Raw genomic sequence first — 20,559 nt, 5'->3', positions numbered from 1 at the left:
GGTGGGTATGCGTCCAAGAGGCAAAGCACAAAACAGCCTTTGCAGAGGTGATCATGGGAGGGTGGAGGTCAGAGCTTCAGTTCAGAATGTGAAACTGTGGACTTCATCTCCCACGATGCTCTCTGTGAAATGCTTTGCAGTGCTCCGCCTTTTTAATCCTTCCCTGGTGTATATGGGTGTCAGATATAAGTGCCCCCAGACGCTGCTGGATCTCCTGTTTCACCCGCTGTACGGTAACAAAGGCATGTACAGCCATCTGTCATACTGGCATTTCCCCCATAACACGGTCTCAGGGTGGAATGGCTGTGTCTGCGCAGTGGGGCCTGTTCAGACCGCTGTAATATTCTGCTTTAATTGTACAAAATAAGCACGTAAACCTCCAGCCTGCGCGGGGTTCACTGTGTACATATAAACCTCCCAGTAGAGATTTACCAGATTAGCATTGTAATCTGTTTTTAGATTTTGGAAGGATACTGATGCCTTGTGGATTGAAATTGAATAGCTTATGGTTAGAGTTGTCACTGAGCCAGTGATGATAGTGTTAAACTTGTTATGGCCTACTGAGAAAACACAATTCTGTAAATATTATTATAATAATAATTCCGAAGCCCCTTCAATCCAACTACAATAATAAAGAAAATTCCCCATTCTGTTTAATTCCTGAAAATTCAAAGAGAAGCTGCTGCAGTTCGTGTGCAGACTGTGCCTCACAGGAAGTGTGACGGAAACAGGAAGGTGTTCGGAGAGAAGAGGCCCGTCTGGGCTGGGGGGCTGGGGGGCTGGGCTGGGCTGGGCTGGGCTGGGCTGGGGGGCTGGGGGGCTGGGGGACTGGGCTGGGCTGGGGGGCTGGGCTGGGCTGGGCTGGGGGGCTGACTGTGTGCCTGCTGCCCACAGATTTGACGTGTGTTTAGTCCCCTAACGAACGGTGGACAGGACGCAACACAAGCCGCTTATAGTCTGAACTGTTTTCATTTTTCGGTTCATAAAACATTACTTAGAAGGTGACAGCTGTTGTTTAGTGCGTGCAGGTGTGTGTGCGTGTGTGTGCTCACATGGGTGTGTGTGTGTGTGTGTGTGTGTGTCTGTATTCACATGGGTGTGTGTGTGTGCTCACACGGGTGTGTGTGTACATGTATGGGTGGTGTGCATGTTGTCATGCTTCACGTTAGCGCACTGTAGCGTGTTTAAGGGATGCAGCATCACCTGCTTCTTTCTGCCTGTTCTCTTTGCAGAGGCGTCTTGGAGACGCTGCCAAGAAAGCCATCAGCAAACTGCAGGTTCGGACCATCAGGAAAGGAGACAAGGTAGAGCCGTGTGTGTGTGCGTGTGCGTGTGCGTGTGTAAACTGATACAGCAATCAAAGAATTGTGGGTATTTTACTGATATATCTTGCTGTGCATGGCACGCTCTCTCTCAGGAAACCGAGTCTGATTTTGACAACTGCGCCGTGTGCATCGAAGGCTACAAGCCCAACGACGTGGTGAGGATCCTGCCCTGCAGGTGAGGAGGCCGTTCTGTCTGCCGCAGCGACCCTGAACACCACAGCAGGGCTGAACACCACAGCAGGGCTGAACACCGCAGCGACCCTGAACACCACAGCAGCGCTGAACACCACAGCAGGGCTAAACACCACAGCAGGGCTGAACACCACAGCAGCACTGAGCACCACAGCAGGGCTGAACACCACAGCAGGGCTGAACACCACAGCAGGGCTGAACACCACAGCAGCACTGAACACCACAGCAGGGCTGAACACCACAGCAGGGCTGAACACCCACAGCAGGGCTGAACACCACAGCAGGGCTGAACACCACAGCAGCACTGAGCACCACAGCAGGGCTGAACACCACAGCAGGGCTGAACACCACAGCAGGGCTGAACACCACAGCAGCACTGAACACCACAGCAGGGCTGAGCACCACAGCAGGGCTGAACACCACTGCAGCACTGAACACCGCTGAGTGTTCTGGCACATTGTGCTGCACTGAACACCGCTGAGTGTTCTGGCACATTCTGCTGCACGCTGGTGTGCTGCAGCGTGACAGGGCTGTGCATAGCACTCCCACTCATGCATCTTCGTTCGTGCGACGTGACAGACAATCGCATTTATTACTGCATTATTTATGTTTATGTGCTACTCAGATATTAGTATCTTGGGCAACCTTGTTGTCTTTAATGTTCTGTCGTCTGTATTTTTTTTAAAACTACAATGTACACATTTTATTTTTTTTTGTTACACTTCAAATATTCTCTAATCTGTTTTCCCCACCGGAGTTTTTTGGGAGTGATGAGGGTTTGTCTCGGTCGTAGCTGATTGGTCCAGCCCCATCCTCACGTATGACATCACTCGTGCATTAGCTGACCCACATTCCTCTCCTCATGGTTGTTCCTGGAGACAGTTAACGTGCAGATTGCACAAGGGCTGCACGTGGAGCCTGAGCCTGGCGGTCTGCTGATGATCACGCGTTCTGGAGCCCATGAGCCAAGCAAACATCACGATGCGCCAACGCGCGGCTTCACATGGCGGTCTGCGTGCTCATAGCAAGGGGGGGGGGGGTACGACAGGCCGGGGGGGGGGGGGGGGTACGACAGGCCAGGGAGATTCCTGCTCTCTCTCATGCGTGTCCTGCTCTCTCTCACGCGTGTTGTGTTTTCACGCCTGCGTCTGCCGCGTGTCTCTTTCTCCGCCAGACACCTCTTCCACAAAATCTGCGTGGACCCCTGGCTGCTGGATCACCGGACCTGTCCCATGTGCAAGATGAACATCCTGAAGGCGCTGGGCATCCCTGTGAGTCTCCCCACTGCACGCCAAACCGCCGAAACGCAGGGCGCCAAGAGGGCGGGGCGCCAAGAGGGCGGGGCACCAAGAGGGCAGAGCGCCAAGAGGGCGGGGCGCCAAGAGGGCGGAGCCACACTCACAACAACACGCTGTGTACCCTGATTAGGCAGATTCCACTGAACATGGAGACTGATGGCTGTGGCTAATTCAGAATCCGCTGTGGACATTCTGTATATGAAGGCTGTAACATCTGAGCTGGTCTTGATCCTGTTTTTGCTGCTACACTCGTCCTGAGTGGCATGTGTGTGTCTGTGTGTGTGTGTGTGTGTGTGTGTGTGTGTTTTGTGTCGAGCGCTCTTAGTTCCCCGGCCGGCCTGTGTGTTTGGGCAAACGGGTGAGGGTGTGTCCTGGCAGAGGGGCGTGCCTGTCCCCCTGTCCCATGTGCAGTGCGTGGGGACACGTGAAGCCAGTTACCATGACGACACTTAGGGATTTGCCTGCTGTCCGCAGCCCAACGCAGACTGCATGGACGACATTCCGCCGGACTATGAGGAGTCCATCGTGGGCCCGCCCACCAACGCGGTGACGGGCGCCAGTGACATCACCGTGAACGAGAGCTCGCTGGTGCTGGACTCCGCCCTGCGCCTGGTGGCGCTCCCCCAGGTCTTCCCCGACCCCGACACCCTGGCCCAGGGAGGAGAGAGCCATAATATGGACATCAGTGAGTGTGTGCGCGCGTGTGTGTGTGTGTGTGTGTGTGTGTGTGTGTGAGAGAGCGAGTGTGTGTGTGTGTGTGTGAGATAGAGAGAGAGAGAGAGAAAGAGAGCCAAAACACGGACAGCAGTGTGCGTGTATGTGTTTGTGAGAGAGAGAGTGTGAGTGTGTGCGCGTGCATGTACGTAAGCGTGTACGTGACTCGATGGCTGCTGACTGTGAGTGTTGCTGACTGCTTTTGCATGAGGAGGCAGGGGAAGCCCTTGCTCCCGTGGCAACAGCATGGCCAATTACGCCTCTCGCCCTGGGACGCGGGACAGCACTGGCGTGGTCAGGAATCGATAATTGTGGCCAGTGAGACGCGATGCCCCATGATGCAGTGCTTTCAGCGCCCGTACAGTGTGCTACACACAGCACCAGCAGCCCCTCTCTCTCCCTGCTTCAGGTCTGTCTGCGCTTCTCTCCGTAGATGACTCTTCACGCTCTGTGCCTTTCCCCGTTTCCAGCCTGTTTTGTGGTCGTTGCCAGGGGCAGCGTTAATGGAGAGATTAGCCTGTTGATTATTACCTTCTTATTTATAAATTACATTTTTTGGGTTTCGCATGTAATCGGTCTGTGCAAGGCCCCCCTAACCTTACACAGGTGGACCCAGTTAGGCCCCCTAACCTTACACAGGTGGACCCAGTTAGGCCCCCTAACCTTACACAGGTGGACCCAGTTAGGCCCCCTAACCTTACACAGGTGGACCCAGTTAGGCCCCCTAACCTGACACAGGTGGACCCAGTTAGGCCCCCTAACCTTGCACAGGTGGACCCAGTTAGGCCCCCTAACCTTACACAGGTGGACCCAGTTAGGCCCCCTACCCTGACACAGGTGGACCCAGTTAGGCCCCCTAACCTTGCACAGGTGGACCCAGTTAGGCCCCCTAACCTGACACAGGTGGACCCAGTTAGGCCCCCTAACCTTGCACAGGTGGACCCAGTTAGGCTCCCTAACCTGACACAGGTGGTCCCAGTTAGGCCCCCTAACCTTGCACAGGTGGCCCCAGTTAGGCCCCCTAACCTGACACAGGTGGCCCCAGTTAGGCCCCCTAACCTGACACAGGTGGCCCCAGTTAGGCCCCCTAACCTGACACAGGTGGCGCTGGGCGCTAATGATCTTGTGTAAGTGCTCGTGCTCTTACACACTCGCCTGTGTTCTTGTTTACGTGGCTACGGTTTAATCCGGGAGCGTAATCTTCGTTCCGCTAATCTTTGTAGCTCCAGCCTTATGCTAAATATTAGCGCTGAGCCGCGCGCTTCAAGTGCATCCAAACCTGGAGAACGTCTTATTTGAATCCTACTTCAAGGTGGCCGAGGGGGAGGTTCAGTTGTTTGTAAAGAAGGAACAGTCTGTCAGTATACGGTGGCGTACAAGCAAGTGCTCTCAGATCTTATCTTTGTACGAGTGTTACGCAACTTCCTTCTTTGCCATGAAGATGAAAATCTGCTAAATCTGCGATCCATTGTTTGGTGTGAAAACAAGGTTTTATTTGTGTATATGTGCTGTACTGAATTATGAGTATATGCAGCCTGTACAGTGTGGAGAGCACGCATTATTCAACACCAACGTGCTCTGAACTGGGACCTTGATTAGAAGTGGACCGACGCTAATGGCTGTAGCATCCTGGTTAGCGCGCGTTTCTGACCTGGGTTGGAGGAGGAAGCCCAGCCCCCACCCCGGCCCCCCCGAGCCCACACAGGCCACACCCCCTGGCCCCATCACAGGCCACACCCCCCTGACCCCACACAGGCCACACCCCCTGGCCCCATCACAGGCCACACCCCCCACCCCGGCCCCCCCTGACCCCACACAGGCCACACCCCCCACCCCGGCCCCCCCTGACCCCACACAGGCCACACCCCCCACCCCACACAGGCCACACACCCTAGGCGTGGAGCTTCGGCAGTTCACTAACACAGTCAGGATTAGCTGCCTCTCCAGCCAGTCTCCAGTCCCGCTGTGGCTGTGATTGCATCCACTGCAGAGTGATTAAATTCTACCTGAGTGCAGTTCCTCCACCTGCTCATACCGTTCTTCAGCTAACAGTGTAAAATCCTGGAATGTTTTACCGCCCTGCGACCTGCTGCGCCAGGGCCCAGGGCTGGCGGTGATTACCAGGCGCATTGTAAAAAATAATCTGTGAAATATTGTGGGTAGAAATTGCACACACAGCGCCACCTTGTGGCTGCAATATTCCTGCTCTGTTCACGAACGTACCGTCCGTCATATGTAGTGAACTTTCTGAAATCAAACCAGATCATGAGAGAGAATAAATAATTTTAGACTTGCGCTGGCGCTCCTGGAAGGTTTTCCAGTAGAATTGTGCACCTTTCGGTAGCCGTTGTTCAGATGAAAGTGCGGGACGGGCCTGTCCTGGGAGTGTGTGTGCAGGACGGGCCTCCCCTGGGCCTCCCCTGGGAGTGTGTGTGCGCGCGGGACAGAGATAACGGCGTGTTTAGCGGAGTGTGTCCGCGGGTTCGTCCGGGGACACGCATCACTGCCCTGCCGGACTCGGCCCGGCGCCGCCAGCTGGAACCGTTACTATAGCGACGCGCCCCCCGTCTCCGGAGCGGGAGGAGACGGGCTGTAAACACTCTGAGGCTGCGCAGCCGCTCTCCTCTGTCATGTCTTTTTATCGGCTGCGCAGACGGCTTTAAGAGTGCTTAGCCGGGTCCTGGTTCTGGGGGACCCCGAGCTGCTGAGAGGCTGAGGGGTCCTGGTTCTGGGGGACCCAGAGCTGCTGAGAGGCTGAGACTGAAGCAGGTAATTCTTCAGTGGATATCTTTTTTTATCTGTAAGTACTGGGTCAGATTAAAGTGTAGGCTCTCTTACTGTATACGTAAGGATTTTCCATTCTTAGTAGCTCCCAATTTATAGCATCTCTGTCATTGTGTTTTCTCAATGCTGGGAAATGAACTACATAAGGACGAACTAAACAGAAGCAAACTGCGTCATTCAAACAGAATGGCTGCTGTATTCAAATTGTGACATTGGAACAGAGTTTGCATGAAAGAAAGCCTAAAGGCATTGATTATGCAATTCAAACAGGGTCATTTTATTGTTTCAAAATGTTGCACAGTGGTGTGCACTAAACTAAATTCAAGAAATCCCACACAAGGATATACAGGAATTATAGATACCTGTATATCTACAGGAACTATGATATATGTATATACATAGGATCTATAGATGTATGTATTTCTTCAGGAACTGTGGATAAGTGTATCTATCTGAACTACACAGCCTGCCTGGTAGGGGTAGTATTTATATGTACTGGCTCCATGCAGATGGTTCAGAAGCTTGTTTACCGTTAAAAACATGACCTATGAGTCTGTATTCAGTGCACTAATCTGACAGAGAGGCAGGTCACGCGTAGCCCGGTGTACTTTAGCCTAGCCTGGGGCCTGTGTGCACTGAGAGACAGAGGATCCCACAATGCCCTTCTGCTGCCTCGCTGTAGGCCTGTAGTGCGCTGGGGGGGCGTTGGGGGGGGGGGGGTCTTGCTGTAGTACTGAGTGCCACTCTGTTTGCGGGGTCGTTTGCCGGTGCAGTGAGATGAGTGGGCAGAGAGAGCTCTGTCTGCAGTGGGCTAGTCTGTATTGACAGCTACTGCACACACTCAATGCTTTTGCATGAAAAATGGCATCTCAAGTGTTGAGCAAAAAAGTGGTAGTCGGGCAGAGTTTAGAATACTTTGATTAATTAATTCTCAAATCATTAACAGTCGTCTCTTTTTGTTGTGATTTATATTTAGGCCATATGTCTTGTTGTTAAATGAAGTTCATTTTAAATGAGGTACTGAAGCCCTGTGCTATTTTAGAAACACAGCTCGCTGTTCAGCGCCATTGCTACGGTAAATCTGAGGGAAGTGTGTCGTCTTCGTCTTTTAATGAGATGACGGAGCGTGGGTGGAGGCTAATGGCTTGTGGATACCCGGACTTAATGGATTTCATTGCGTTACGTAAGTGATTCCTCGATCAGCTGACATCAAGAAAAACAGTCATCTCCCCAGCTCTGCTCTGTCTGAATCGTATCTTTTCAGTGGCGCATGCTGAGTTCTTGCTATAAATTACAGTGTGTTTCTGTCACTAGGAAGCGATTTACCTTGGAACTAAAATATACTTGAAAAATTGAGCAATATGTTGTGAAAATGGACACCCCCTGTGTAGTATATTTTGATCATAATACGCAGTAGTGTTGTGTTCAGAAGAAAACATTTCTCCCTTATTTTCCTGCACGTTGGCCAGGTCCGTCTCCTTTCTGCACAAAAGCCCCTGCTCTCCTTCTTTCCACAACCCCACCATCTTTCCGTTTACCCCTCCGTCCCCCCCCCATCCCCTAATCAGCCCCAGAGCCCCCCCGCGTTCCCTGAGGAGAGCTGCAGAGTGAGGTCATCTTTGAAAGCACAGCTGCTCTCGTGTGGCTCTCTCACCTCTGTGCCTTTCTCTCGGTCGTTTAAAGCGATGGAGATAATGAACATTCTCACCCGAGCGAGGGCGTGACCTTCCTGATCCCAGGCCTGAACACGCCATTCAGATCGTAGCAGAGGCGAGCGGTCATTAGGAATCCTCTCAGGGCTTATCGTAAGAGGTAAGGGCAAAGGAAACTGTGGAGGTAGCATAGCTGAGTTACTAAGCCTCAGGGCAAGGCATCACATTTATCCGTTTGTTTTGCCTTAATAAATAAGAATCAATGGAAAAGGAGAACTGCAGTGATTCTGCTCCTGGTTTGTGACTGATGGATTCCTTTTCCACAAACACAGTTTCATAAGCGATTAAAAAGCCCTTTCATCCCCTTTCTCTGTGACTCGTTTACGTTCACTAAGACATTTCGCTTATCTGCTTCCATCTTACGGACATTTAGCGGACACAGTTAACATTTGGCAGAAACAAAACGTAAATAACCGACACAAGTAATGGAAGACTTCAAACTGGTATAAACTGATTTCAGGCTTGTATGCAGTTGACATGTACGTTTGTGTGAGATAAAATGATAAATATTTATATATTTGGCTCCCTTCGTGTCTTCCGTTCTGATGCCTGTAGTCTTTCCCTCATCTTGTAAAACCTATAAACTGCAGTCGGCAGGATGCCGTTCTGTGCCACCGCCGCCAAGCTCTCACCCCTGACCTCCCCGGTGACCTCCGACCCGGCGGTTCACCAGATCCCGTTGGCATTCCGGCTGGGCTGGGGTCACGGGCCGTGTGAGGGAGGTGTGCGTGAACACGGTCCGCTGGTCTGGATCTGGGTGAGCTCCTCCGCGGCGCTCCGTTAGCGGTGACTTACGGCTCTGCCTTCTGAGCGCACTTCATCTGTCCCCGAGGCCTGCTGAAGGTGCCCCGCCGTGGGGAAAGAGCCTGCTGAAGCTGCCCCGCCGTGGGGAAAGTGCGCGCTGAAGCTGCCCCGCCGTGGGGAAAGAGCGCGCTGAAGCTGCCCCGCCGTGGGGAAAGTGCGCGCTGAAGCTGCCCCGCCGTGGGGAAAGAGCACGCTGAAGCTGCCCCGCCGTGGGGAAAGAGCGCGCTGAAGCTGCCCCGCCGTGGGGAAAGAGCACGCTGAAGCTGCCCCGCCGTGGGGAAAGTGCACGCTGAAGCTGCCCCGCCGTGGGGAAAGTGCGCGCTGAAGCTGCCCCGCCGTGGGGAAAGTGCCTGCTGAAGCTGCCCCGCCGTGGGGAAAGTGCGCGCTGAAGCTGCCCCGCCGTGGGGAAAGTGCGCGCTGAAGCTGCCCCGCCGTGGGGAAAGTGCCTGCTGAAGTTGCCCCGCCGTGGGGAAAGTGCGCGCTGAAGCTGCCCCGCCGTGGGGAAAGAGCGCGCTGAAGCTGCCCCGCCGTGGGGAAAGAGCGCGCTGAAGCTGCCCCGCCGTGGGGAAAGAGCGCGCTGAAGCTGCCCCGCCGTGGGGAAAGAGCGCGCTGAAGCTGCCCCGCCGTGGGGAAAGAGCGCGCTGAAGGTGCCCCGCCGTGGGGAAAGCGCGCGCTGAAGCTGCCCCGCCGTGGGGAAAGTGCGCGCTGAAGCTGCCCCGCCGTGGGGAAAGTGCGCGCTTTGAGGTCTCCTCGCTGGCCTCCTGTTTGAGTCAGCTTTGAGGTCTCCTCGCTGGCAGCCTGTTTGAGTCAAGCTGGGTCAGACATATATTGTAGCTGGGAATGACATGTTGTTGACCTACTTTCTCGGGGCTGTTTTCTGTGTCACGGTTAGCATTTGGTCTCTGGTGTCTCCTGTGGTAAACCATTAACCCATAAATAATCAGAGGGGCGCAGATGTGGGTCCGTCGGGGAGCGGGGAATGCCTGCGTGGGCCGTATGGGGTCTCCATGCCGACCTGCGCTGCTGATTGGACCTGCAGAAGAGGGCGTCTGTGTGGAGTGGTGCATTCTGGGCCGCGGAGCCAGTTTCAGGAGTGTGTGTGTCTGTGCACGCACGTGTGTGTGGATGTTTAGGTGCGTGTGTGTGTGTCTGTGAGTGTGTGCATGTATGCGTGTGTGTGTGCGCATCAGTGTTTGTGTGCATGTGTATGTGTGCGCACGTGTGTATTGTATGTCTGTGTGAACGAGTGCGTGCGCGTATGTGTGTGTGTGTTTGCGCGTATGTGTGTGGTGCGTGCGTGCATCAGTGTGTGTGTTTGCGCGCGTGTGTGTGCGCGCATCAGTGTGTGCGTGTGTATTGTATGTCTGTGTGAACGAGTGCATGCGTGTATGTGTGTGTGTGTGTGTGTGTGTTTGCGCGTATGTGTGTGTGTGTGTGTGTTTGCGTGTGTGTGTGTGTTTGCGCGTATGTGTGTGTGTGTGTTTGCGCGTATGTGTGTGCGCGCATCAGTGTGTGCGTGTGTATTGTATGTCTGTGTGAACGAGTGCGTGCGCGTATGTGTGTGTGTTTGCGCGTATGTGTGTGTGTGTGTTTGCGTGTGTGTGTGTGTTTGCGCGTATGTGTGTGTGTGTGTTTGCGCGTATGTGTGTGTGTGTGTGTGTGTGTGTGTGTTTGCGTGTGTGTGTGTGTTTGCGTGTGTGTGTGTGTGTTTGCGTGTATGTGTGTGTGTGTGTTTGCGTGTATGTGTGTGTGTGTGTTTGCGCGTATGTGTGTGTGTGTGTGTGTGTGTGTGTGTTTGCGTGTGTGTGTGTGTGTGTGTGTTTGCACATCCTGCTCAGTGTCCTCTGTGTCGTCAGGTGATCCCCAGCCTATGGCGAGCAGCGAGTCCAGCAGCACCTCCCTCATCCTGCCGGTGGAGGTGGGCCTGTCCGACGTGGAGCTGTCCTCGGACCACGCCCAGGAGGAGATGAAGTCCTGAGCAGGCCAGGCCGGGGCGGGGCAGGGCGGGGCGGGGTGGGGCAGGGCGGGGCGGGGCAGGACATCTCCCCGCCCGCCCGCCCGCCTGTCCGCCCGTGAGCGGGAGCGGGGTGGTGTACGTTACAGCAGAGCAGAGCGGTGTACTCCGCACAGGAACAGCAATAGAAACATGGCGCTATATTACCCTCCATCATGACCTCCGCTGCAGTCAGACCCCCGCTCTGTCCTCCACGGGGCTGCAGTGTGTCTCACCTCCTCCACGCCCCGCCCCATTCCCCCCTCGTTCCCGAGCTCTCCTCCCCCGGCCACACGCCGCTGCTCAGGAGAGAAGCGGCTCATCTGGCCCTCGATGAGGAGCCGCAGCTCAGACTTTTGGGTGTCGTTGTTTAAATCCCCTAGAAGGCATGGAAGTGTAACCGTTTCAATCGCTACGTCCCAAACGCCACTGCCAAAATGTTCCAGTATGAAACTCTAATCTTTCTGTACACAGTGTTTGCTTTGAGTGCCTGTGTGAACCAGCATCAGAAGATCCCAGCTTCAGGGTCCCAGAGCGCTCCTGCAGGAGACCCACTCTTTCACCGGCGCTTTGTAGACTTTGAGCTTTTTCTTTACACGACTGTCCAAGAATCCCTCAACCTCTGCTAAACAGTCTGCTTTCCTGTACATTTCTGTTTCCTGTCAAAGATACCAGGGAATCCAAGTTAAAGTGCACCTTGTGAACTATAACTTGTTCCTCCATTTTATTTTGAGAGAAGGGGAAGTTGGAGCTTCCTTTTATTTATTGTTTTTTGTTGGAGCCAATCAGAAGCATGCTGATGGCCCTGTGCCCCATGTTGGAGCCAATCAGAAGCCAGCTGATGGCCCCATGCCCCATGTTGGAGCCAATCAGAAGCCTGCTGATGGCCCCATGCCCCATGTTGGAGCCAATCAGAAGCCTGCTGATGGCCCTGTGCCCCATGTTGGAGCCAATCAGAAGCCAGCTGATGGCCCCGTGCCCCATGTTGGAGCCAATCAGAAGCCTGCTGATGGCCTTGTGCCCCATGTTGGAGCCAATCAGAAGCCTGCTGATGGCCTTGTGCCCCATGTTGGAGCCAATCAGAAGCCTGCTGATGGCCTTGTGCTCCATGATCCCTGCATGGTCTGGGTGCCGTTCAGTCTCTGCTCCTGGGGTCTGTCCTGTTTTGCCACGCTCAGCAAAAAGGCACATGGAGAAGGCGCGGTGAGTTGCTGAACAGAGCCGTCTGATTGGCTGTCAGTCACACCACATGCTGTGTGCAGTCGCCGTGTCACAGTTCCAATCATTGGTGTACCGGAGAAATTTGCGATTGTGAACTGAGATGGGGGGGATGGCGGTGGACTGGGGTGTGTGTTTATGTGAAAAATCAAAAACTGCATGTGCCTAGGACACCCGAGACACAGCCAATGGCTATGAGGGACACCACTGCCCCCAAAATCAAAGGAAAGACCCGCCCCCGCCCCCCCAACCCCCTCCCCTCAGCTCTAAGGATCTCTCACCCCAAGGGGCTTGTGCCTGGGGGAAACGGTTGGGTGTATTTTTGGGCTCTTGTAGACCTGAATCATTCCGATTTATTCCTTTCAAATCAGGCGTTTTCCACAAAACAAGCGGATCAATAAGTAAAATTAAAATGGTCCAATTTAGACAGCTGAACTTGGCAGGAAAGTCCTACAAAGAGGGTTTTTTTTTTTTTTTTTTTTTTTTTTTGCATTTTAAGTTTGAGAATTTCCATGCAGGCTAAAGGGTCAGATTTGTTTAGGAAAAATGAGACGAGCGCTTCAGGTTTGGAGTTTGGCTGGGTACCCTCCACATTCAAATCAAAGTCAGGTGGTCCTGTGCTACCTGCCCAGAGTGGACTGACAGGCTCCGCCACCTGACTGTAAAAGGTTTAAGCGCCTCCCCTCTGAAGTCACATGCAGATGACACGCATTTTAAATAAGGATCTCCCCTCCCCCCCCCCATGTTTTTCTTTCAAGAGAACTGATGGAAGCTGTGTTTTCCGACTGATCTTCTCAAATCAGCATTAACTGAGCTCAGTCATCTCTCCCCAAATAAGCACTAACTTGTACATTTTCTTGATATTTTAAGTTTGTAATATTTTTTCCTGACAAGGAAAAACATTCATGATTATGAACCAGTTCATGACAGCATGGTGAGCATTTTGGTTATATGATCTCCATGGGTTGCATTTGACGTGACGTGGTCCCAATAAATATGTGCAGAAATGTCCGATCTCTGCATGAACCAAGCTGTACGAGGCAGGAATTGTAGTCAAATGAACTTTATTTTAGTAAGAGAAAAGATTTATTTTTCTAAAGAAGGAGAAATATTGTATACAGTCACATCGCAGTATGGTGAAGTGAATTAGTATGTTTAGGGGTCATCTATAAATGACGACTGTTTTGTAACACCACCCCCTCCCTCCAAATTTTCTATTTGCACGCATTACCAAAGATGAGTTTACAGTTCAAGGTCTGACATAACTTGTTTTTTCCAGACATTTCACCACGTGACACTAGCCATTAAAGCAATGTCAGCATCCGACTACAACTGCAGTTCAAACAAACAAACGGTAATGATCTGACCCTACGTACAGTTAGACTACAATGGAAAATATTGATTTGTAATTTGACCATTTGATAGATGGTGCCTCAGTGTAGGATGATATTGATGTCACAGCAGAGCTGAATCTGTTACCGTCGTTTATTTTCCGAAAGTGGACGCGCAGAAAACCGGTGGAATGCATCGAACGTTTGATGTTCAGCAAAACTAGTTGTCTGTGACAGCCTTTACCACAGCTCCTCGTGGCCTGAAGTTTGGTTGCTAGGGAACGCTTTTCCCTGACGATGCGCTGAAAGTCGCATTCTGCTATGTTTCGCGTAATTTCATGCGATATTAATTTGGACATTTATAGCAGAATGTCTTCCCTTCTCAGATCACGCTCCCCTAACAAAGCCTCAAACACGCTCTTTCATCTGTAAACAAACAGACGAACTAGACCGGGGCATGCTCCATAAAAGTGATTCATGGCGTACGAACATCTAAATCACGAGCTTTTCTTCTTCTCTGTTAAACTGTGGGGCCTGTTCATTGCCATTTCAACTAGTTCAGCTTACACACACACACACGCGCGCGCACACACACATACATTATTGCTTCTGATGGTCCTTGCTGAATGCACCTACCAAAGCTAGAACACATTTCTCCAACAGTATATGTCTATTCTCATTTGAAATAGTTTTTTTTTCACATTTCACGTGTTTTGATGTAGCGTACGTGCTACTTTTTGGTACAACCGCAAATGTCTGTGACTGAGTGATGAAGTTACACCATTGGTCGGCCGAGTTATGAAGTTACACCATTGGTCGGTCGGTCCAGCCATATACTAGGTTTTGACCTGGTCTTGTTTATTTGTGAATGATCAGCGGTGCCAGTGTTAACCGAATGAAGCACGTTAGTACAGAGCTCTGATACAGTTAGCCGGATACAGCTCTGCTACAGTTAGCCGGATACAGCTCTGATACAGTTAGCCGGATACAGCACTGTCCAGGTTAAATCGCGTAATAAGTGAGCGAGTGCGTTCGCCAGCTTTCGGTTCCGAGATCCAGCCGCAGTCAAAGTGCCGTGACCAGAGACAGTTCCGCGGCCGTGACCTTGTTTGTTTACTTAAAGTCGGTCCCGAGGAGATGTGCGTCTCTGCGCGAGCGCTGGCTGTCCTTGGAGGCCTCCGGTCTGACGTGGCTCACATCCTGTGCAGAGTTCATCATCCTTGAGCGCCCAAACGCGGCTTCCTTCACTTAAAATGGAGGAGACGTTTCTGTATGGAGCAGCCTCGAGTCCCACGCTTAACCCCTCACCCCATACTACCCTCCACTCACAGCGCTAATGGATCAGACAAGTAAACATGCCTCTAATAAATCTCACCATATTATAGCCAAGAGCTGCCAACAGAACTTCTGCCCAACAAAGCACATAGTTATTGATACTCTCCTCTCCTTGTCCTTGCTGTAAGCTCCCTTTTCAAATATAAGCACAGCCCCAGTATTGATTTGTTCTTTTTATTATTATTTTTGTTTGTGTGTTTCTTGGCTTCGTTTATTATTTTATTTTATCGTCCCTCTTTTTATTGTATCAGCCCACTGAAGTGAATTTGGGGTTTTTAAAATGAAAAATGTTTTTCAAGGTGGATATATCTTACCACTAAGGATGTACGTTTATATTTTTCTGCGATTTGGTGGCTCCCTATAAGTTAGCTGTGTATGATATTCTAAAGGACAGGTTAAGGTAGATTGAAAATGTTTTTCGTGTATTCAAAAAAGCTAGAGAAGTTCCAATGAGCTGAATTCATTATAAAGGTTCTTGGAGTGTTTGTAGGAGACTGTGTGATATATGGCCGTTCCTACAAATGCCAAGCAACTGGTGAAGGTGTTCGTGTCCCATTGAGCCTTCAGCATCTTACCATGGCTTCTGTATCCTGTTTGTCAGAGAGAAGAAGAAAGACAAAACTCCGGTCTGTTTATCTATAGATTCCTCCAAAGTCCGGGAGCTTGTGCCAGCAGCGCTAATGTAGCGCGGTACTCGTTGGATGAGCAGTGTTTGTGGTGTTCAGGCTAGCTGTGCCGAAGCTGTGCTGTTTGTTCCTGTAGTCGTTTGAGGCGCGAGAGATTCGTTAGGCGGAGTCGACAAGAAACCCTAATGCAAGGGTTTGGCATTGATTCTTGGGCAAATGCAGCCATTAAACTCTGATGAGATATTGCACGTTCCTGGGTGGGCTGGTAGTCGTTTGAGCGAGAGCAGATGATGCTCATTTGCGTTGCCGGAGGTACTTAGGCCTGGTCCTGGAGGCCTGCAGTGTGTGCATGCTCTCATTCCAGCCCTGGCACTTAGCCGTCTGCTCCGGCTGGTCATGGGCCTGAAGCTCTGTAGAATGAGTGGACTTTACGGGGAAATGGGGCCTGGGGGATGGGCACCCAGCTCTTAAACTGCAGGCCCCTGGCCATCATTGGTTTCTTGTCGCCATAGTTCAGTCCACCGTTTCTCTGCACACATGGTCGACCGGGTTTGATAACATTTGTATGTTTGTTACTGATGCTCTCTGGCATATGTCATCTGTATTGATAGACCGCTGATTTTATTTGTTTTTGTATGAACCAAGAGAAGGTTTGACTTTGTACAGATTTGCACAGGTCATGCTAACTCCCCCTTTTCCGTCAGACTTCTCTGTCAGCGCAGCTCTTTCAACAAGTTGTGTCCATTTCGTAATGATGGTAGAGAGAATGTCCGCCAGGGGCCGTGCAGCCGAGGAAGATGGGTAATGCCGTGGGTTACAGCGCATGAGTGATGTCACTGATGAACAGTACTTTTAAGCTGTGTTGTCTTGCTGTGCCCAACATCTATGTTCCTCATTTTGTACAACCCAAGCTGATTTACGTATGTAAGCCAAATCACACTTGGGAAAGTAAGTAGTGCTCATTTAAGCAGATATTTACAAATATATAATTTAGTAAAAAAAAAAACTAAAAAAAAACTGGTTATTTAAGTGGAAGATGTTTTTTAAGTGACATTGATGTTGGATAATTAAGTATTTCATCTGCTGCTAGACAAACACTCGGCTCAACAAACACTCGTGTGCTTGGATGTCCTCCTGAGGTGTATGTTCGTCCCCAGCTTGTTTTCGTGACATTAAATTATTTCATTTCTTAAAGGAAAAGATGCCTCTTCTGCCTGTTTGTTACACTTTTCTTTTTCATTCTTTTTTTAAACAGGTTGCACACACCTTCCCATAATGCACTTTAAACCCTGAGAGAGGGGAAAGCAGACAAAAAAAATAGAAGCTAAAAATGAGAGTAATTTTTGCAGGTGTGGCTGTGTTAAAGGGAGCTGGCTTCGGAGTGTGTGATGGCTCCTTGTTCTACAGTTGCCTCTCAGCTAACACCTCCTCACCACGTTGCTTCAAACTGTAGCAACTTTATTTAATTCCTTGCGACGTGACAGCGACGTGAGCGCAGCGTCGTGAGGACGTTGTGTTTGCTGGGTCTTTGGCGGGTGCAGAGAGCCTGTCCTGTGTTTATCCAAACCGAGTCCTTGGTAGGGGGGTTGTTACTAATGTTAATGTTGAATATACCATCCAGCAGAGTTATATTGCTATTTTGTTACATAGGAGAACATGTAAATAATGTGCAGCCGTGTTGATCTACTGTTATAGTAAAATGTTGCACGTGTATGACTCAGAAAAAAAAAAAATGACTGTGAGTTACAATAAATTTTATTGCAAGTTTTTCATACCTGAGTCTGTTTTTTTTTATTGCTCAGTCGGGCTCCACCAATGGGGGCTGCTTGAGCAAGTATGGAAAATGAAATGGTACCATTGTACGATTAAAACAATATCATGGGTGTAACTTATCTTATTCATTATGAGACCGCATTGCCATTTCAGACTTTATTTTAACACCCTCTGTTGGACGCAAGCAGTGTATCCTTTTATACTCGATGCATGAGCCTTACAGCACTTTTCTGTTCTGCTGTCCCCCCGATTTCAGTGGCGAATGTGAGCGGGGGAAGAGTACGCGGAACACGAACGCCATTGACACTAGCGCCTGCCCGTCTCTGCTGGATCTTCAGTGCTTTGCCAGAAACGCCCGCGTTTTAATAATCTGCAGGCGCAAGTCTGCGCGTTGCGCTCGCTGCCGCTGTACGGTCGCTCCCTAAATCAAACGCGCCCGAGCGAGCGGACGGCTTCCGCGGGGTCTGCTCGCGGTCGACAGCAGCACCCCGGTGTGACGTGGCACAGACTCGCTCGCTCAGAACCGGCCGAGTAGCGACGTGTGTTCGGTGTTCTGCGCCATTTCAGCTGACCCCTCGGCTGAGACATCTGGTTGCCTAGGCGATTGGGGCGGGGGGGGGGGGGGGGGGGGGGGGTTGGTATGGGGCAGTGCTGCAGTAAGTCAGGAAGTGCTGGCCACCTGGCCGCCTGGCCGCTCTACGCACCGAGCTGAAAACGCAGCTGTCACTGGGGGCTGCAGAACGCGCACTGGGGCGTCATTGTGAGGGCAGAACAACGCCCCATGGTCCTGCCAGCCACCAGGTCCCAGCCCATTTCTCAGGGGGAGGGGGGGGGGGGGACTTGCACGACCCTTTGGGATATTTAACACGGCCGCCGGGAGCCTTATATCACACCGGCTGGGAGGTGGAGGAGAGGAGCGGAGTAATGGAGGGGATAATGTGTTCTCCACCAGCGGAGTCAGGAGCAGGCTGGTTACAGGGGCACTTTGTCCGAATCCAGACTCACTGTGATTTACGAGTGCCGCGAGTGGAAAAAAGGGCTCTTCGGTAGCATATCTGGCTGTTTAATAGAATACAGAACACGTCTTTCCACATTGGCTCATGCGTCATTGAGGGGGTAATGGCACGCCTTACAAACTGCGAAGCCCTGTGTGTGTAATTCTCAGGCTGCATGTGAATGCACTTCCGTTGTGCTGTAAGAGCAGAAATTCTGTATCTGTAAACCTGCCCTGGGCATTACACACTTCTGAAGGACTCTAAACCAGCAATGAGGGATCTGTTCATGGGGCCAAAAATCCCTGGTGGTGTCCTGCTCACAACACATTTTTTTAGTTTAGTTTATTATTTGACGATTCACTTTAAAAGGACAATTACATTGTTGCAAAGACCAATGTATATGCACAATTAAAAGAGCATCAAGGATAAAATATATTTAGTACATTTTAGGCACATATTTTCTAACTAATTCAAGTGGGTAATCAGATATAATATCACACCACAAAAGAAAGTCATGCCAGTTTTAGTTTTTTTTTTTTTTTTTTTGGAACGATCCAATGAAATCATGTGCCCTAAGGGATAAGTAGTGGAGGAAGCTTAACAGTGCCCTCTAGTGGCTGGATTGTTTGAGAATTACCAACAGCCCATATGAATCAGGTTGTTTAATTTCACTTCTCTTTTAGTGGAATTTATCATTATCACACGGATGTGTGTGTGTGTGTTTCATAGATGTATGAAAAAATTGTCAAATATCAGAACTCTCTATAGGTGTGAAGCAAACATAAAGAAACTGAGGCAACACACTGTTCACAGGAGTGAGCTGGTTTCCGGTGAGATCCCTTTGCCCTCTGTGGTAATGAGAGTCCTGGGGTCGCACAGAGATACAGGAAGTGTGTTTTATTTATAGATGCCTTCGCCATTATTTCCATTTTTATACACACAGTAACTGCTTCCCTGTTCACTTCACTGACTCAGTCTTTGAATACACATTTAATCGGCTAACCCTGATCGTAACTTGTGTTTCTGCGGTATCTCTGTGTGTGTATGTATGAAAGTTAAACAAGTAGAAAAGTCAAGACAGAGGTACCTATGTGTTCACCATGTTACTATGTACTGTTACTATGACACCAATTGTGTTTTGCTTGATATACACAGTGGACATGTGACAAGTTGCCTTCCCATGAATCCTTGGTGTGTGAACGTTTCCATGGCAAGAGTGTGACATTCAATTGCTCTTATCTCCACCAGAGGTCAGTACAAACCAATATTTACATTGTGTCATTTTTTCCCCTATTACTCCTATTTGCCTTGGCCTACATTTTTTAGTAATTGTAAGTGAGCGTGTTTGACCTTTTGACAGTAAAAGTAGCTGCTGTGAACAAGCAGCTTGTTCAGCAGTATGACTTCAGAGCCCCATCTGTACCTTATACCAGCTAAATTCTCTATGGCACAGTGCCATGCGCTAGATGGGTTCACTGGGAGATGTTTGAATGGAAACCATGTATTTACTTACTTTTTGTTTCATTTCTTTCTATTTATGTGCAACATTCTCTATGGGAAATTTTTGGAAAAAAAAATTTTTTAAACTTTTTTTTATATACAAAATAAATGGGAACAAAAATAAAATAATTTTACAATTTCTGAAATTACAAAAAAAGAATGGACTTGTCAGCATTATTAACACAGTTTTCTGTGTGGACTGCCCTCTTCAATTCATACCAAATTTTTAATTAAGTTCAATTCTGAAGAATGAGATTACAAAAATATGCTTTTATGACCAGTTAATCATTCCCTGGTTAGGTTTAGGCATGTCTGGGATCATTGTCTTGCTTAAAGCTTAAAGTATTTACATTTCACTCATTTCAGACTAAGCCCCATTTGGGGGCTTTGAAAAAAATCTCCTGTGGTTCACTTCATTAATCACCTTTATGAATTCAATAACCACCTTCTATTCTTGTTTTTCTACATTTGTAGAGATTGTGTCTTAAGTCTTTCCTCATAACTTAGTCATTTCATCCCAAGAATCAATTTAGTTGCACTGCTTCATATTTCTTTCCCCCCAGAATTTCCATATCTTTTTAGAAATACTCAACAGTATAAACATGATCAGGCATGGTTAAGGCATCTTCTCTTGTCATGTACGGTATACTCAATAGCTTTTGCTGTGTGTCCTAGCATAAAGTTTGCCTTTTTGACTGCTACAGCACAATGCCTAGGTACTGGCAGTCTCTGATCAACTACAGCTCTAAAAACATGGCAATTTAAGGGGCTTTCTGTTCGTTCTTAATACCTCATATTCAGCGAGCAGTTTGAGCCTTCCTCATAGAGAGCTGAGGCAGGGAAGAGGTTAAACTCGCCCCTAAACCTGAAACAGAGCAAAACTGTGGGTCCAGCCCCATTTCCACACAGATTTCACGTCACAACACAAAATGAGTCACAGTTTCATATGTGCATCACTA

The 20,559-nt window shown here is 49.9% G+C and overlaps 1 protein-coding gene across 3 annotated transcripts in view; it reads left to right on the top strand.

Moving 5' to 3' along the window:
- rnf150a (ring finger protein 150a) overlaps positions 1 to 19,350 on the top strand; it is a 28,019-nt gene extending 8,669 nt beyond the window's left edge. The window contains exons 3-8 of one of the 3 annotated variants that reach the window (XR_004766354.1): positions 1,233 to 1,304; positions 1,418 to 1,500; positions 2,692 to 2,788; positions 3,290 to 3,500; positions 10,686 to 12,025; positions 19,256 to 19,350. Coding sequence is in view for 2 of the 3 variants with exons in the window: in XM_035427684.1 (XP_035283575.1) it covers positions 1,233 to 1,304; positions 1,418 to 1,500; positions 2,692 to 2,788; positions 3,290 to 3,500; positions 10,686 to 10,807 (585 nt within the window). In the remaining variant the exon portion in view is untranslated. Of the gene's footprint in view, positions 1 to 1,232; positions 1,305 to 1,417; positions 1,501 to 2,691; positions 2,839 to 2,886; positions 3,091 to 3,289; positions 3,501 to 10,685; positions 17,105 to 19,255 lie in introns of those variants that run through there. The other 2 variants (XM_035427684.1, XM_035427685.1) reach the window with 2 other exon arrangements.
- Positions 19,351 to 20,559: the final 1,209 nt, after the last annotated feature.

This window comes from Anguilla anguilla, chromosome 7 (assembly GCF_013347855.1).
Source record: "Anguilla anguilla isolate fAngAng1 chromosome 7, fAngAng1.pri, whole genome shotgun sequence".
NCBI lineage: Eukaryota > Metazoa > Chordata > Actinopteri > Anguilliformes > Anguillidae > Anguilla > Anguilla anguilla.
This window is presented reverse-complemented; position numbering and strand designations above follow the sequence as displayed.